Source organism: Penicillium diatomitis (assembly GCF_028827545.1).
Source record: "Penicillium diatomitis strain IBT 30728 chromosome Unknown utg000001l_segment0_segment0, whole genome shotgun sequence".
Taxonomy (NCBI): Eukaryota; Fungi; Ascomycota; class Eurotiomycetes; order Eurotiales; family Aspergillaceae; genus Penicillium; species Penicillium diatomitis.
In genome coordinates this window covers 1,242,893-1,256,961 of record NW_026623173.1, presented here as the reverse complement: position 1 = coordinate 1,256,961, position 14,069 = coordinate 1,242,893, and the positions used below count along the sequence as shown (strand labels likewise).

The following is a 14,069-nucleotide window of genomic DNA, read 5'->3' as shown; positions in this document are numbered from 1 at the left end:
TGTGACTGCGTTCAGACTCTGTAGACATGTATCCTATTAATGAGTCTGTACTCTGTACTCTGTAGTCCACGCACGACTTTACAGCTAAAGTATGCTACCAACATCCCTCGTGGATTATCAGGCTCAGAGGCTGTGCTGCGCCGAAATGGAGACTGATCCTTAGTGGTTGACTCTTGCCTATAAGCCCTGTACTATACAGATTACAGTATATCGTATACCGTATAAAACATACAATCATACACTCATACAGACAATCATGTACCTAAGACACAATATTTCAAGATACTGTATCGTAATTACAGACTTATACTGTATTCTAGCATAATTAGATGAGGACAGAAATACATAGAATACAGTAGTATACACATGCTTACATTACATCATGACAAAAAACGGTATTCACGATCCACTATTTAGTATTCAGTATTCAGTATTCATTCTATTAGTAAATTTACTTCAGTATTGCAGCCTGACCTGTCCGGATTCCGGAAACAGCGTGTGAGCCTCTCAGCCTCGACCGTCTCTACTCTCGACTCCTCGAGTCTCTCTAGTCTCCCTAGTCTCTAGTCTGAGTTAGGTAATTAGGTGGTCTGTACTCACTATTCTCTACTCTCCTGGTAGGTATGTATTAGTGGTCGCCGGGTCAATCGAGTCGTGAATACACAATAATCTCAGTCCAAAGATCAAATCTAACGATTCTATTGACAGACAGTCGCTTACAAACCTTGAACTCAATACAGAGGTCAACTACCAGTAAATCGCGATCTTACATACCTTCAACATTGTTGAAATAGATGAATGGACTTGAAGCAGCAGACTCAGAATATCTGGTGTTAACCAAGGCTGTTTTCACTCTGGTAAGACCTTTTGACCATATGGCCGACCACCAATATTGACATAAGACAACACGATATCTCGCAGTAACTCGGGAAGTTGACATCCACACTATGTACACACCTCTGGCCCTTTAGGTAATACAGTTCCATGCAGATGTCATGTGATATGAGCGGCAGGTGAGGATCATGTGGGCCGATCCGGCCTGACAACCCAATAGCGACTTCGACCCGTACGTTGGGTAATCAAGCTCTGGCCGCGAATGAAACATCCACCAAGGGCCCAGACTGGCTAGCCTCTAAATCGGTCTTCAAGTGCCGGTTCAAGAGCCTGCATTTGTCCGAAGTGTGAATTAGTCAATACAAGGTAAGAGAGGACAGGACTTGGCCATGGACGTCCTTCACCAAACAAAGCCTATACCGGCTTACTATTGCTGCTACTTGCTACGTTCAACTGTGCGGCACGCCTCGCTCTACATTGGCTCGACCCCAAATCCATCCAGGCGGTTGTCGCAACACAATGGTGATACCAAAGGTGGAGCCAAGCGCACATCGCGCGATAGATTGAGGCCCTGGGAGATGGCGCTGGTGGTCGAGGGATTCACAAGTCGTCTGGGAGCCTTGCAATTTGAGTACGTGACGGTGCACCAAACTTCGCCATGCTAGTTGTAACAAATGCGCTGATCTCTCTTCATAGATGGGCATGGCAACATCCAGAACAATCACGTCATATATCGACCGATGGCCAGGATATGAAAGCAGAGTCGCAAGCGTCCTCATTTAAATGTGGTAGAACGAAGACACGCGCAGGTCGATCAAGGAGATCATTGACAGCGCATCTAGAAGACTTGCACTCGCTTCTGAGGTCTGTCTATTTCGCCTCGTGGCCGTTGCGTGTCCGTTTCTTTCGGGCTGATGTGCACCGTGTTTGGCGAATTTGGAATGAACGAGTCAATACACCGCTTCCCATTGAAAAGGTACTTCTAGACGGGGATTGTGTTGCCCCAATGGAAAATGCTACCGCCGCTGGCACGGTCAGTGGGTTACCGGTGGATTACACAAATCTTGAAGGCTACTTGGAAAAGTCCAAATTTCTTCTGGAAGATACGACAGATAATGAGTGCTCACTTTGCAATGCGCCGATACTGCCCACAAGGGAACAGATCGTGGTGTGTTCGCAGGACGAATGTCGGGGAGCACATCACCTTTTGTGTCTGTCTGATGCGTTTCTCAAGGGCACGCCTGGTTCCGATATAGCTGTTCCGATAAGCGGGGCCTGTCCCACTTGCGGCTGCGTCGTACAATGGACACTCATGATGCAGGAACTCAGCCTGCGCAATCGAGGCGAGAATGCAGTCCTGGCAATTCTTGACAAGAAAGCAAGGCGAGACCGCAAGGCACGTGCGGCTGAGGCTTCATCTCGTCGCCACATTGCAAATGAAGCCGAAGTCATGGTCAATGAGCGAGATCATCAGACACGTCAGCATTCCGAGAATGCGTCCATGGATGACGATAACCTTCTCTCCGAGGACTGGTACGAAGGGCTCGACCTCGAATCTGACACCGATCATAGAGTGCCTGGCAACGGGATCGCTTCGCCGCCTACTAGGCTGGAAATCGTCATTGAGGACAGCGAATGGGATGATGCGGAAATCATCGATTGATGCATTAGGTGATTCAACAGAGACATATCTTTTCATCATGACAGAGAAGGCACACTTCCGGCTCGCGGAGCAAGCGGTCCAAGGGTTCCCAAGGGCTCGTTCCTCGATGAATTGACAAAACATTTCTCTACTGCGATGTGAACATCCTTGGCAACCTCATCCAGGGCCCTTCCTGCGTCAATCACACAGACTTTGTCCTGGCGGTCGAATAGAGCCCGGAAGATCTCGCGCACACGAGTCTGCATCTTTTCATTCTCGTATCTCTCTTCGCCAAACCCACCCCTTTGCGCAGCCGCTTCGGTAGAAATGTTCAGGAACAAACAAAGGTCAGGCTGTGGCAGCCCAATCTCCGGTTGCCAGGCCCAGTCTAATGAAAGAGTGGGGTTGGCCTTCGCGGCTGAGTAAACCGCGCCTGAATAGGAGTATCGGTCGACAACTATGCTGATACCCGCAGCGATGTCCCTTTGCATGCTCTTGGCGAGTTCCCACCGATTTGCAGAAAAGAGAAGATGGATGGAATGGTCATTTTGATCAGCCGAGCCGCGGAGGTATGCATCAATGAGCTTTCCGATCGGCGTGGTGCGGTCTGGGCATGCATTAGAGGTCCCAACAGCCAATATGACATGCAGTCCTAGGAGCCGTACCTGGAAATCGGATATATTTAACGTCATGGCCTCTTTCAGCGAGGTAGGTCTGTAGCATCTCGCATTGACTGGACTTCCCGGCGCGATCAAGTCCCTCAACAACAATCAACGCGCCTCGTCGCGCACTCCGTTCTGCAGAAGAGGACATTTTGGAAGCAACACCTTTAATGTGCCGGAGTCCCTGATCAGATGAAGATTTGAGTCCCGACTCGTGGCATATAGCGAGATGTAACAATCTTCAACAGTCAGAGGTTGAATTCACAGAAGCGCCGTTCCCAACGATAAGGCAGAGGTGGAATGGTTCCTCGGGTGCATCAACTATGGCGACCGCAACCCTCCCTTTTTTCTGCCGCCTTCGCCGCGAAAGGCACGAGATTAACTCAATGTTCCCCAGTTCAGTGAATAACGGAATACAGCAACGATGGAGTCAAGGACAAGCTCGTCCCACGAGATGAGTTTCACGGTTCTAAGCTCCGCCGCACCAGTTATGGCGCCTCGAGTAGGGACATTAGCTCTGGCAGGGCGGCAGGCCCTTGCGACGCCGAATCTTGTACCACTCACCTCGAGGGGTACCGTGCCACACATTTCACATGATATGGTGCGCAAAGAGACTGCAATCAAGAATTTTTACGTTGGCTTAGAAGACTGTAAGTGATTGTTCAACTTCTCGATTGTCCTTACCCATGAGCTTCTCGGACCGTGCTCTACAATTCTGAATGCTGACCACGCGACCACGCCTGCCATCGAATAGTCATTGAACGAAAACATCCCGCTCCGATATATAGTGTCCCCGTCAAAGCCAATGAATCACCACTTAAGAAATTCATATGTCTCAAGAATGACGATATCGTGCTCTTGGGATCACGCCGATTCCCTGCGATTGCATGTCCGCCTAATAATACCGAGACCTCCATCGCGATCTCGACATCTGTTGGATTCCGACAACTGGAATCGTCAAGGTATATAGAGGCCATACAGACGTTGAAGCCGGACATTGCCATTGGTATGGCCGATCTGGTCATTGGAAGAGCCCCGGGCTTGAAAAGGCGGGGGAAGATGGTGGATCGCACACATGCGTATACTCGCGATGCGCTGGACAAATTGTTTGGACCATCGGTGACGGAGGGGAAACCGCGGAGCACAAATTACTTTGCGCCAATTCTACCGCTGGACAATGCGCAGCAATCCATTTACCTGGACGATTTGGCAGAGGAGTTTCGAGATCGAATTTCAGGCCTCGCTCTTTACGAGTCTGCTTCCTTGAGCTTCATCTCTGAGTCGTTGAGCACTCTTCCTCGATTGTTGCTGAGCGAGCCGACAAGCCCCCATGACGTTCTGCGGGAGATCGCTCTGGGAGCTGATCTCCTGACCGTCCCTTTCCTGCAGACATGCTCGGATGCGGGTATTGCTCTTGATTTCACCTTCCCAGCCCCGCCGGCGACTTTGGCTCGAAGCGAGGCACAGCCCTTGGGTTTCGACCTCTGGTCTTCAGAAAACACCAAGAATACGTCGCCGTTGGCCGACGGATGCGAATGCTATGCTTGTCGGAAGCACCATCGAAGCTATTTCAACCACCTTCTGCGCGCCAAAGAGATGGCAGCGTGGGCTTTGCTGCAAATCCATAATCACCACGTAATGGATCGCCTGTTCGCAGGTGCTCGCACAAGCATCGAGCGCGGAACATTTGAACAAGACGTGCAGGACTTCAACCGCGCATATGTCTCTGACTTGCCAGATCGAACCGGCGAGGGTCCCCGGTATTTATTCCCAATCTTACCTCCTCAGCTGTAAGACATCATTACTGAACTGAACTAGGTTGCGTGGGTATCAAATGCCTGCTGCTGGTCCTAACCAGCCTCGCAGGATGCCTAAGGTCTATGGTCGTTTGGATGATCTTTCGCAGAAATTCGCCGAGTCTGAATCGTCCGTGGCCACGCCAGATACGGACGCCGATGGCCTTGAAAAACATGGCTTCGCGGGTAAGGTATAATCATCGTGAAAGTAAACTTTCATTCACAACTCTGCATATAGCGACTTTTATGATTCATTGTCCAATGCTAGATACTTCATGGAATTCCACATTTTGTAGACCTCGCTCTTCGACATTTCAACAGGACCAGACATTGCCGTTTGTCGTGGGACATTCCAAAGTACTGAAAATGTACTGAGCTAGAACCTAAGTCGTTGTATTGCAACAATGTCAAGCACCGTCCAGCAGCAGCGAGAGGTATTTCTGAGGACGAGATTTGCCTATTGCTGTACACGAGCGTGCAGAGAATCTGGTCAATTGGTTGGATAAGGTCATGTTATGAACAAACTTTTTCCCGTGCCGGGCAAGAATTATAGCATGATCATCAGAACTGGGGAACCGACGGTCTAGATAGGACAGGAGTAGAACAAAGAGAGGGTATATCAAGTAGATGCAAAGTCAGCAATAAATCTTCAATCACTTTCAGTGCGCCTCCCCAGCCAACACCCGCCACATCCACTTGACCTCGTCTTCTTCTTCCTTGCTACCGCGAGGCGTACCAGCGCCGAATTGCTGGCCAACGACACATACAAGCCAAGTGTCATTCTTGAGTTCGTCCAGGAAGCGTTCAGTAGGGGAGCCACGTGGGTAGATGCGACGCCACTCATCCCAGATACGGAAAGCTTCTTCTCCCCACGCCCGGAAACTAACTTCTTCGATGATGGTCGGAGTGACAATCTCCTTGCCGCGGAATACGCCCCAGGTCACAGCATTTACACTGTCAGGGTTGGAATCTAGATTGTCCAGATCGACATCCGCGGGCTGCGTGGGCAGAGATGATTCAAACGCGCCAGTGTTGTTGGTAGCAAACCAAACGAGCTTATCGTGCCCATGCTTCTCAAAGAGAGGCTTGAGGATCTTCGTGTAGTCCTTGTTCGAGCAGAAAAACTCCACGAATGGCTTTTGGAACACAAATCCCTCGCGCTGAGGACCCCAGCCGAAGATTGGGTGGTCGCTGCGAACGCCATTCACAGCAGGCTGTGAGGCGAGGGTCCACCAACCGCGACCATCGATGAGCTTGAGAAGCTCCGGACGAATGAGCTCTGTCTCCGCATTGAGGCCGGCCCCCTCGTCTGCACCACCCTCAGACCACGGGACCATGTAGAGTTCGCCAGACACGTGGCGGCGGAAAAGAGTGCTGATATCGGAGCGCTCAACTGGGTGGCCCCAAATTCGGCGGGCCACTGGAGAAGAAACATGAAGAGATGGTCCATAACCATCAATTTCACCAAACGCCGGGGAGCGTGCGTCACCCCAACGACCATTGGGGAAGTCGTCCCATGTAGCCTCTCTACCAAGCGCGCCGAGACCCTCTGAAATCTGCAGGGTCGTACTTCTGCCAGGAAGCATTGCTGGCTGTCCTGCGCTATTGGCAAGAGCCTCGTGTACGGAGTCGTGCGATGAGACATTCTCGGAATACTTGTCCACGATGACTCGATTATGTGGCTGAGAGTTGACGGATGAGGCGCGGCGTCGCAGGCGAGCTGGTACACCACCGGCAACGATTCCGTCGGCTTCAACCAGAGCGTAATCATCTTCGACGTCGGTAAAGGCGGGAATCAGATCGCAGCGTTCGAGGATGAAAGAGACCGTCTTTTCCAAGTTCAGGGTGTAGAAATGGAAACCACGCGGGCCAGGAGATTTCATCTCTTGCATCCCTCCGACAATCTCGCTTACAATATCAACACCGGCACGCTTCACGGCATCGTCGTCGTGCTTCAGCTCCTCCATGCGCTTCGCGATCGGATCAGGAAGGTGCACATGGCTAAGCTTGGTCACTCGAGTGAGAATCTTGTAGCTGTGGATGGGCATTAGACCCGGAATGATTGGGATGCTCTTGAACACGCCCGACTCGTGGTTGCGCAGCATGCTCTCAAACCTCTGATAGGCCTCAATATCATATGTGAGCTGTGTCATGATGAAGTCTGCGCCAGCAACTGTCTTTTCGATCAGATAGGGCAAGTCGCGAGCCGGGTCCTGAACATCCTGGAAAGAATCTGCAGGGTGACCCTCTGGATACGCAGCGACACCGACACAAAAGTAGTCGCCATGCTGCTTGCGAATGTACCGCACCAGGTCCACGGCGAATGTGAAGTCCTTGTTGCTATCATCTTCGCCGTGCATGTTGTATTCTTCGCTGCGTGGGGGGTCACCTCGCAAGGCTAAGATATTGCGAATGCCGAGAACCTTGGCTTCTTCCAGTGCCATATCGACCAAAGCTCTGCTCATATTCGTGCATGTCAGATGTAAGACTGTGGTCAACTGCAGCTGGCGCTGGCATACTTCGGCCAACTCGAGGGAGCGGGCCGCCGTGCTACCGCCTGCACCCCAAGTGACTGTGACGAAAAGCGGGCGAAGCGCTTGAGCCATGCGCTCAAGACGGGCAGACAGATTCGCGAAACCCTACATCAGCATGAGATCAGCATGTTCCGTCTTTTCAGCAAAACTCCTCAGATATTCTGCCATCAGAAGCGTCTCCGCGGGGCGACCCCACCATCCTAGTTTTTGGAGGGAAGAACTCCAGGGAGAAGTAGTTAGCATCTGGCGGCAAAGCCGCAATCTTCTCCGTGATCTTTTCCTTCTCCATTGTGCTTTGGGGACTGTGAGAGAGCGATCAGAGAGAGGGAAATGTGAAGAGGAGAGGTCTAAGATGAAAGTGGACCGTCTTGAATTCTCCGATGGAGGGTGGTCGCATCGGGAACCATTAAAAGTCAAGTCCACGCCCAGCCGATGACGGCCATCTCCCGCCCGGTAGCAACTCGGTCCAATTCGTAATTTGGACGGTACGGTTGCATGATTGGTGCTTGACTGCAATCCCAAGTGCTTTTTAAGGAGCAAAATCTGCTTCAAGAATTACACCAGTAGTCTGGGTCTCATAGATGAGAAGCCTACTGCGTAGTTCGGTTGACGAAAGATCTGACGGAAGCCTGAAATTTATCGAGGCTTCATTACCATCTTGATCTCCCCGTGGCGTGTGGCACAGTACTCAAGTACTGTGCCGGTGACTCTCAGCTTCAACTTGTACTGTAATTGATGCACTACCACACTACCAGTACCAGACTTACCAAGTTACCAGTAGTACCTTCAAACCTTGTATGGTACGGTAGGAGCTCTAGGTATCTATCTTACATTGATTGATCGACTTACATTCAATTTTGCGAAGGACTATACAATAAACAGTTAACACAGCTGTAGTCATATATACAGACCCCTGTGCGATGTAGCAGTATGGTACTATAGTGCAAACATCATTCTGAACACTGGCCGGTAGCGGCAAGGCATGTATGTCTGCACTCTGCAAGTCTGCAGCGTCTGCAGCGTCTGCAGCCAGAATATAGTAGTTCGGTAGTAAGAAGGTACCTAGGACTTGACAGCCTGTGTACCACGTACATAGGGAGACAAAGGCGATTAGGTTGCAATCAGGTGACCTGTGTACCGCACGTTCTCATTAAGAGACCATTTTTCACATTAATCCTTACTACCTAGTTCAATCTGTCAAGTGAAACCATGCGTTTCAATCCCAAAGTCCCCTACTGATTTTCTAAGCTTTGGCCGCTATCGGCTGCGGTGGTCGATCGGCCTCCATTCAGCCGCCACATAGCTGGCAGTGCCGCCGAGTCCAGAGCCGCCCGACACTCGACGCACCCGAGCCATCTGCGCTCCCAATGCGGTCCCAGCTACTCTGATTCTCCCAGCATACCTGCGTAGCGGTCTGGTGACACATCGTCTTTGAGCGCAACCCCACTTCCCACTGGTCACGACGTCGAGCCTCAAATTTCAATGTCTACGCAACGACCGCTTGCCCGGGCGCATATGCTTCGAGCAATCCGCACCCACACAGTCCGTTCATCTGGACGAGTGTCGCGAAGGAGCCTGGCGACGCCAGCTCACCCCCCGCCAGCTCCGAAATCCGTACCACCTCATTCGAAAGATACCCAATCTTACCTGCGGCGCTTGAATGAACGATTACCGCGCTTTCTTCGGAGATATACCACCCCTCTCCTTGGAGCCCCGGTAACCCACGTCACCTCCTTTCTGATATTGCATGAGATTACCGCGATAGTGCCTTTGTTCGGGCTAGTGGCTGCCTTTCATTACAGTGCGTGGATGCCAGATTTGCGCTCCGAATCAGAGTCAGGTGAAAGCAGCGCGTTTGACCAGGGGGTGAGGCGGTTCGGTCGCTGGCTGGGTAAAAAGGGTTGGATCGAGGAATCGGATGTGAAGACGGTCGCCGAGCACGAGGTCACCGGCATCACTTTGAGAGAACATGCGGGCGTGCGGCTTCTACTGGAGTTTGCGACGGCCTATGCAATGACAAAGGCCCTGCTACCGCTGCGAATCGCAGCAAGTGCTTGGGCTACGCCGTGGTTTGCGAGGTCCGTTCTTACGCCGACTACCAACATGGCAAGAAGGCTCTTCAGCAGGAATTAAGTACTACACGAAACCTGTCCGTCTCTAATTTTGGAGACGAGTGTGTGAAGTACCCTTACAAATCTGGACTGTCATGTGAAAGCCATTGGTGATCTTGATTCAACGCTAATCTGCGGGTTCAATGCCGCGAGGGGGCTAAGCTCAAGCTCACTTCAGGTGCAAGCCGAGAGGGACGAGCAATTTACTCGTAGACCCACTGGGCCTGGGTGGCCTTCCAGTTGAGGACCTCGGAGGGAGAGAACCAGAGGGCAATCTCCTTCTTGGCGTTCTCAACGCTGTCGGAGCCGTGGCAGACGTTGCGGCCAACATCGATGGCGTAGTCACCACGGATGGTACCGGGGGCAGAGGCCAAGGGGTTGGTGGCGCCGAGGATGGTGCGACCGGTCTTGACGGCGTCCTTGCCCTCCCAGACCATGGCGCAGATGGGGCCGCTCAGCATGTCTGCGGAAGCTTGTTAGATTTCTGTGTGCCTAACTCCAAGTGACGGTACGCAGACGGGAGACCAGTCGGGCATTGGGAGCTACTCACAGGAGATGAGGCCCTTGAAGAAGCCCTTGCCGGCGAGGTCAGCGTAGTGCTTTTCGAGGTGCTCCTGGCTGGGGGAGGTGAGCTTCATGGCAACGAGCTTGAAGCCACGGTTCTCGAAGCGGGAGATGATGGGACCAACGAGGCCACGCTAGGAAGCTGAATGTTAGCGATTGTAGCTACTGGGCCGCCAATTGATCTATTGGCGTATCACCCTAGGTCGTGTCATAGTCTTCGTACCTGGACACCATCGGGCTTGATGGCAATGAAACTGTAGAAATCTGTCAGCTCCTGGTCCGTACCCTGAGATAGAACGCAAAATAGCCTGCAAGGGAAAAGGAGCGTGGGGATAAATAAGCATTGAGTGCAATGCGGGTCACGTACGTCTGCTCGTCAGCCATTTTGATAGATTTAGCTTGAAGATGATATATATCAGCAAGGGGTGAGGAGCAAAAAGAGGAGGAAACGAGAGGGGGGAATAAATAGTCGTGAGTCTTTTTTTGGCCGCATTTGGTGGGGCAGAGGGGGCTCTTGCCTGAGGCAGTCAGCTCGGCACCTCGAGGTCAGAATAGACACCTGGGTGCCTGGTCCTGTTCGCCTTATGTCCTGAGGTGTCTTACCCCAGCTCTCCGCTATCAGGCCAGCCTGGAACTTCTGTTGACGGCCACATCGTCCTTTGAATGCAGGACTCCATCAATCACACAGTCGAGTATCAAGTCAGAGGTTGAGGGTCTCTGACTTCTCCTTTGTCTTTCTCTCAATCATGACGAGGAATAAGGCTGTGCCCTCCCTTGCGGTATTGCTTTCTCTGGTCGTCCTTGCCGCATGCCTTGTTGCTCCCGCATGTAAGTCGCGACTTCGGTTTGTTGGCGGGAAGACCAAGTGAATTGCTTCCGTTCCTAACGTTTGAGAATGTCATAGGGGCTGTGAAACATGAGAATTTCAAGACTTGCGAGCAATCGGGATTCTGCAAGCGAAACCGAGCTTTCGCCGACAGAGCTTCCGCGGAGGGCTCGTCTTGGAGCTCCCCATACGAGCTTGACCCCGCTACCCTCAGTTTTCAAGATGGCCAATTATCCGGGATGCTTGTGAAAAATGTCTCAGAGCACGAAAAAGTTCAATTGCCTCTCACAATTGCCTTCCTAGAATCTGGTGCCGCTCGCCTGGTTGTCGACGAGGAGAGACGCCTGAAGGGCGATATCGAGACTCGACATGGCAGCAAGATCAACAAAAAGCGCTACGATGAGGCGGAGAAGTGGGTCATTGTCGGTGGCCTCGAAGGCAGCAAAACAGCGACTCTGAATGCCCAGTCTGAAACAGGGTTCACCAACGTCGCATATGGACCCAATGGCAATTTGCAGGCGATCATTCGGCACTCGCCGTTTGAAATTGAGTTCTTGAGGGACGGTGAATCTCAGGTACAATTGAACAAGCAAGGGTATTTGAACATGGAGCACTGGCGCCCGAAACTTGAGAACAGTGAGAGCGAGTCGGCAGAAGATGAAAGCACATGGTGGGAGGAGAACTTTGGATCCAACACCGATTCCAAGCCTCGAGGCCCCGAAAGTGTTGGTCTTGACATCACCTTCCCAGGATTCAGTCATGTCTTTGGAATTCCTGAACATGCAGACTCGCTGTCTTTGAGAGAGACCCGAGGTGGACCCGGAAACCACGAGAATCCTTACCGCATGTACAACTCAGACGTCTTCGAGTACGAGCTTGATAGTCCTATGACCCTTTATGGATCGATTCCCTTTATGCAGGCTCATCGAAAGGGTTCTTCTGTTGGTGTCTTCTGGCTCAATGCCGCCGAGACCTGGGTCGACATTGTTAAGAAGAAGGCATCCTCGAATCCACTCTCTATGAGTGCCTCCGAGAAGGTTGACACTCACACACACTGGATATCCGAGGCTGGCCGCATGGACCTTTTCGTTTTCCTTGGTCCCACTCCACAGGATTTAAGCAAGACATACGGTGAATTGACTGGGTACACCCAGCTGCCTCAGCACTTTGCGATCGCCTATCATCAATGCCGATGGAATTACGTCACCGACGAGGACGTCAAGGAAGTTGACGCCAAGTTTGACAAGTACCAAATTCCCTACGATGTAATCTGGCTTGATCTGGAGTACACAGATGATCGCAAGTACTTCACTTGGGATCCTCTTACGTTCCCAAATCCAAAGGGCATGCAAGAGAAGCTGGACGCATCTCAACGGAAGCTTGTGGTGCTCATTGATCCTCACATCAAAAACAAGAACGATTACTTTGTATCACAAGAGCTCACCAGCAAGGGTCTTGCTGTTCTGAACAAGGACGGCGAAGTGTACGATGGCTGGTGTTGGCCGGGCTCCTCAAACTGGGTCGATTGCTTCAACCCTGCGGCAGTCCCGTGGTGGAACAGCCTTCATAAATTCGACAAGTTCAAGGGTTCAATGCCTAATTTGTTCATCTGGAATGACATGAATGAACCTTCCGTCTTCAATGGTCCAGAGACCACTATGCCAAAGGACAATATTCACTACGGAAATTGGGAGCATCGTGATGTTCACAACATTAATGGTCTGACACTGGTCAACGCAACCTATCAGGCAATGTTGGAGCGTAAAAAGGGCGAACTCCGACGACCGTTTGTGCTTACCCGTTCATATTTCGCCGGATCTCAGCGTACCTCAGCTATGTGGACTGGTGACAATCAAGCTACATGGGGCCATTTGGCGGCTTCGCTCCCTATGGTCTTAAACAACGGTATCGCTGGCTTCCCGTTCGCTGGTGCGGATGTCGGAGGTTTCTTTCACAATCCTGAAAAGGAGCTACTGGCTCGCTGGTATCAAGCTGGCATCTGGTATCCTTTCTTCCGTGCCCACGCTCATATCGATACCCGTCGTCGTGAGCCCTATCTGATCAGCGAACCGTATCGGACCATCATCACACAGGCAATCCGCTTGCGCTATCAGCTTCTCCCAGCATGGTACACCGCCTTTCATCAAGCCTCCGTCAATGGTACACCCATCGTGCGGCCACAGTATTATGTCTTCCCCGAAGACGAGGAAGGCTTCGCGATTGATGATCAGCTTTACTTGGGCGACACAGGCCTTCTCGCCAAGCCTGTAGTTCAGGAGAACACTTTCACCACTGATATTTATATTGCGGATGATGAGAAGTATTACGACTACTTCGACTACACCATCTACCAGGGCGCTGGTAAGCGTCACACTGTTCCTGCCCCCGCGGAAAAGATTCCTCTGTTGATTCAAGGTGGCCACATCATTCCCCGCCGCGATCGACCCCGCCGTAGCAGCACTCTGATGCGTTGGGACCCTTATACCCTTGTTATCACTCTCAACAAAGATAGCGAGGCGGAAGGCACTCTCTATGTCGACGATGGCGAGACCTTTGATTATGAGCGTGGCGGCTACATTCATCGTCGATTCCGCTACCAAGACTCTGTTCTCTCATCAGAGGACATTGCCACCAAGGGGGCAAAGACCGCTGAGTATTCGAAGACGATGTCAGGTGTTTCTGTTGAGCGCCTGATTGTCATCGATCCCCCGACCTCTTGGAAGAGCAAAATGAGCGTCACTGTCATGGAAGATGGTGCAAAGACTGCCACGATCGCCCCTCTCGAATATCATGAGCAAAAAGACGGCAAAGCGTCGTATGCTGTTGTCAAGAGCCCGAATGTCGGCATCGGCAAGACCTGGCGTATAGAGTTTTAGAGACTGGATGGCTGTTCACTAGAATTGCAATTTATATACTCATTGCCAACACGCTACGGCTTCCCTTCTTTCGTGAGAAGAAAGACGCGTAGCCTCGAAAACGGAGGGTTCCTCGTAGAGAGCACGATACTGATACTGCCCCTTTCTGAGAGAGATCACCTGATGTTCTGTCTTGTAGGTACCGGAGCCACCCCGTTCCACGCCAATTCTCGCGCCTTTGGGCA

At 51.6% G+C, this 14,069-nt stretch overlaps 7 protein-coding genes across 7 annotated transcripts; 4 read left to right on the top strand and 3 right to left on the bottom strand.

The window, feature by feature from the left end:
• Positions 1 to 1,840: 1,840 nt before the first annotated feature.
• On the top strand, positions 1,841 to 2,497 carry N7539_000377 (Structure-specific endonuclease subunit slx1; the record flags this gene model as incomplete). The annotated part of the gene is made up of 1 exon (XM_056929981.1): positions 1,841 to 2,497. The coding sequence occupies one exon, from the start codon at positions 1,841 to 1,843 to the stop codon at positions 2,495 to 2,497; it is 657 nt and encodes a 218-aa protein (XP_056794274.1).
• Positions 2,498 to 2,532: 35 nt separating this feature from the next.
• Positions 2,533 to 3,289, bottom strand: N7539_000376 (bifunctional thymidylate/uridylate kinase; the record flags this gene model as incomplete). The annotated part of the gene is made up of 2 exons (XM_056929980.1): positions 2,533 to 3,083; positions 3,142 to 3,289. 2 exons carry the CDS (start codon positions 3,287 to 3,289, stop codon positions 2,533 to 2,535), a joined length of 699 nt encoding a protein of 232 aa, XP_056794273.1.
• A 273-nt stretch (positions 3,290 to 3,562) lies between these two features.
• On the top strand, positions 3,563 to 5,131 carry N7539_000375 (tRNA-ribosyltransferase family protein; the record flags this gene model as incomplete). The annotated part of the gene is made up of 3 exons (XM_056929979.1): positions 3,563 to 3,788; positions 3,893 to 4,898; positions 4,957 to 5,131. 3 exons carry the CDS (start codon positions 3,563 to 3,565, stop codon positions 5,129 to 5,131), a joined length of 1,407 nt encoding a protein of 468 aa, XP_056794272.1.
• A 462-nt stretch (positions 5,132 to 5,593) lies between these two features.
• Positions 5,594 to 7,757, bottom strand: N7539_000374 (methylenetetrahydrofolate reductase (NAD(P)H) MET12; the record flags this gene model as incomplete). The annotated part of the gene is made up of 2 exons (XM_056929978.1): positions 5,594 to 7,573; positions 7,665 to 7,757. The coding sequence occupies 2 exons, from the start codon at positions 7,755 to 7,757 to the stop codon at positions 5,594 to 5,596; spliced, it is 2,073 nt and encodes a 690-aa protein (XP_056794271.1).
• Positions 7,758 to 8,950: 1,193 nt separating this feature from the next.
• On the top strand, positions 8,951 to 9,601 carry N7539_000373 (uncharacterized protein; the record flags this gene model as incomplete). The annotated part of the gene is made up of 1 exon (XM_056929977.1): positions 8,951 to 9,601. One exon carries the CDS (start codon positions 8,951 to 8,953, stop codon positions 9,599 to 9,601), a length of 651 nt encoding a protein of 216 aa, XP_056794270.1.
• Positions 9,602 to 9,782: 181 nt separating this feature from the next.
• On the bottom strand, positions 9,783 to 10,527 carry N7539_000372 (Nucleoside diphosphate kinase; the record flags this gene model as incomplete). Its single annotated transcript, XM_056929976.1, has 4 exons — positions 9,783 to 10,042; positions 10,130 to 10,277; positions 10,367 to 10,397; positions 10,511 to 10,527. 4 exons carry the CDS (start codon positions 10,525 to 10,527, stop codon positions 9,783 to 9,785), a joined length of 456 nt encoding a protein of 151 aa, XP_056794269.1.
• Positions 10,528 to 10,889: 362 nt separating this feature from the next.
• N7539_000371 (glucan 1,3-alpha-glucosidase ROT2) lies at positions 10,890 to 13,845 on the top strand (the record flags this gene model as incomplete). Its single annotated transcript, XM_056929975.1, has 2 exons — positions 10,890 to 10,971; positions 11,048 to 13,845. 2 exons carry the CDS (start codon positions 10,890 to 10,892, stop codon positions 13,843 to 13,845), a joined length of 2,880 nt encoding a protein of 959 aa, XP_056794268.1.
• Between the last annotated feature and the right edge of the window lie 224 nt (positions 13,846 to 14,069).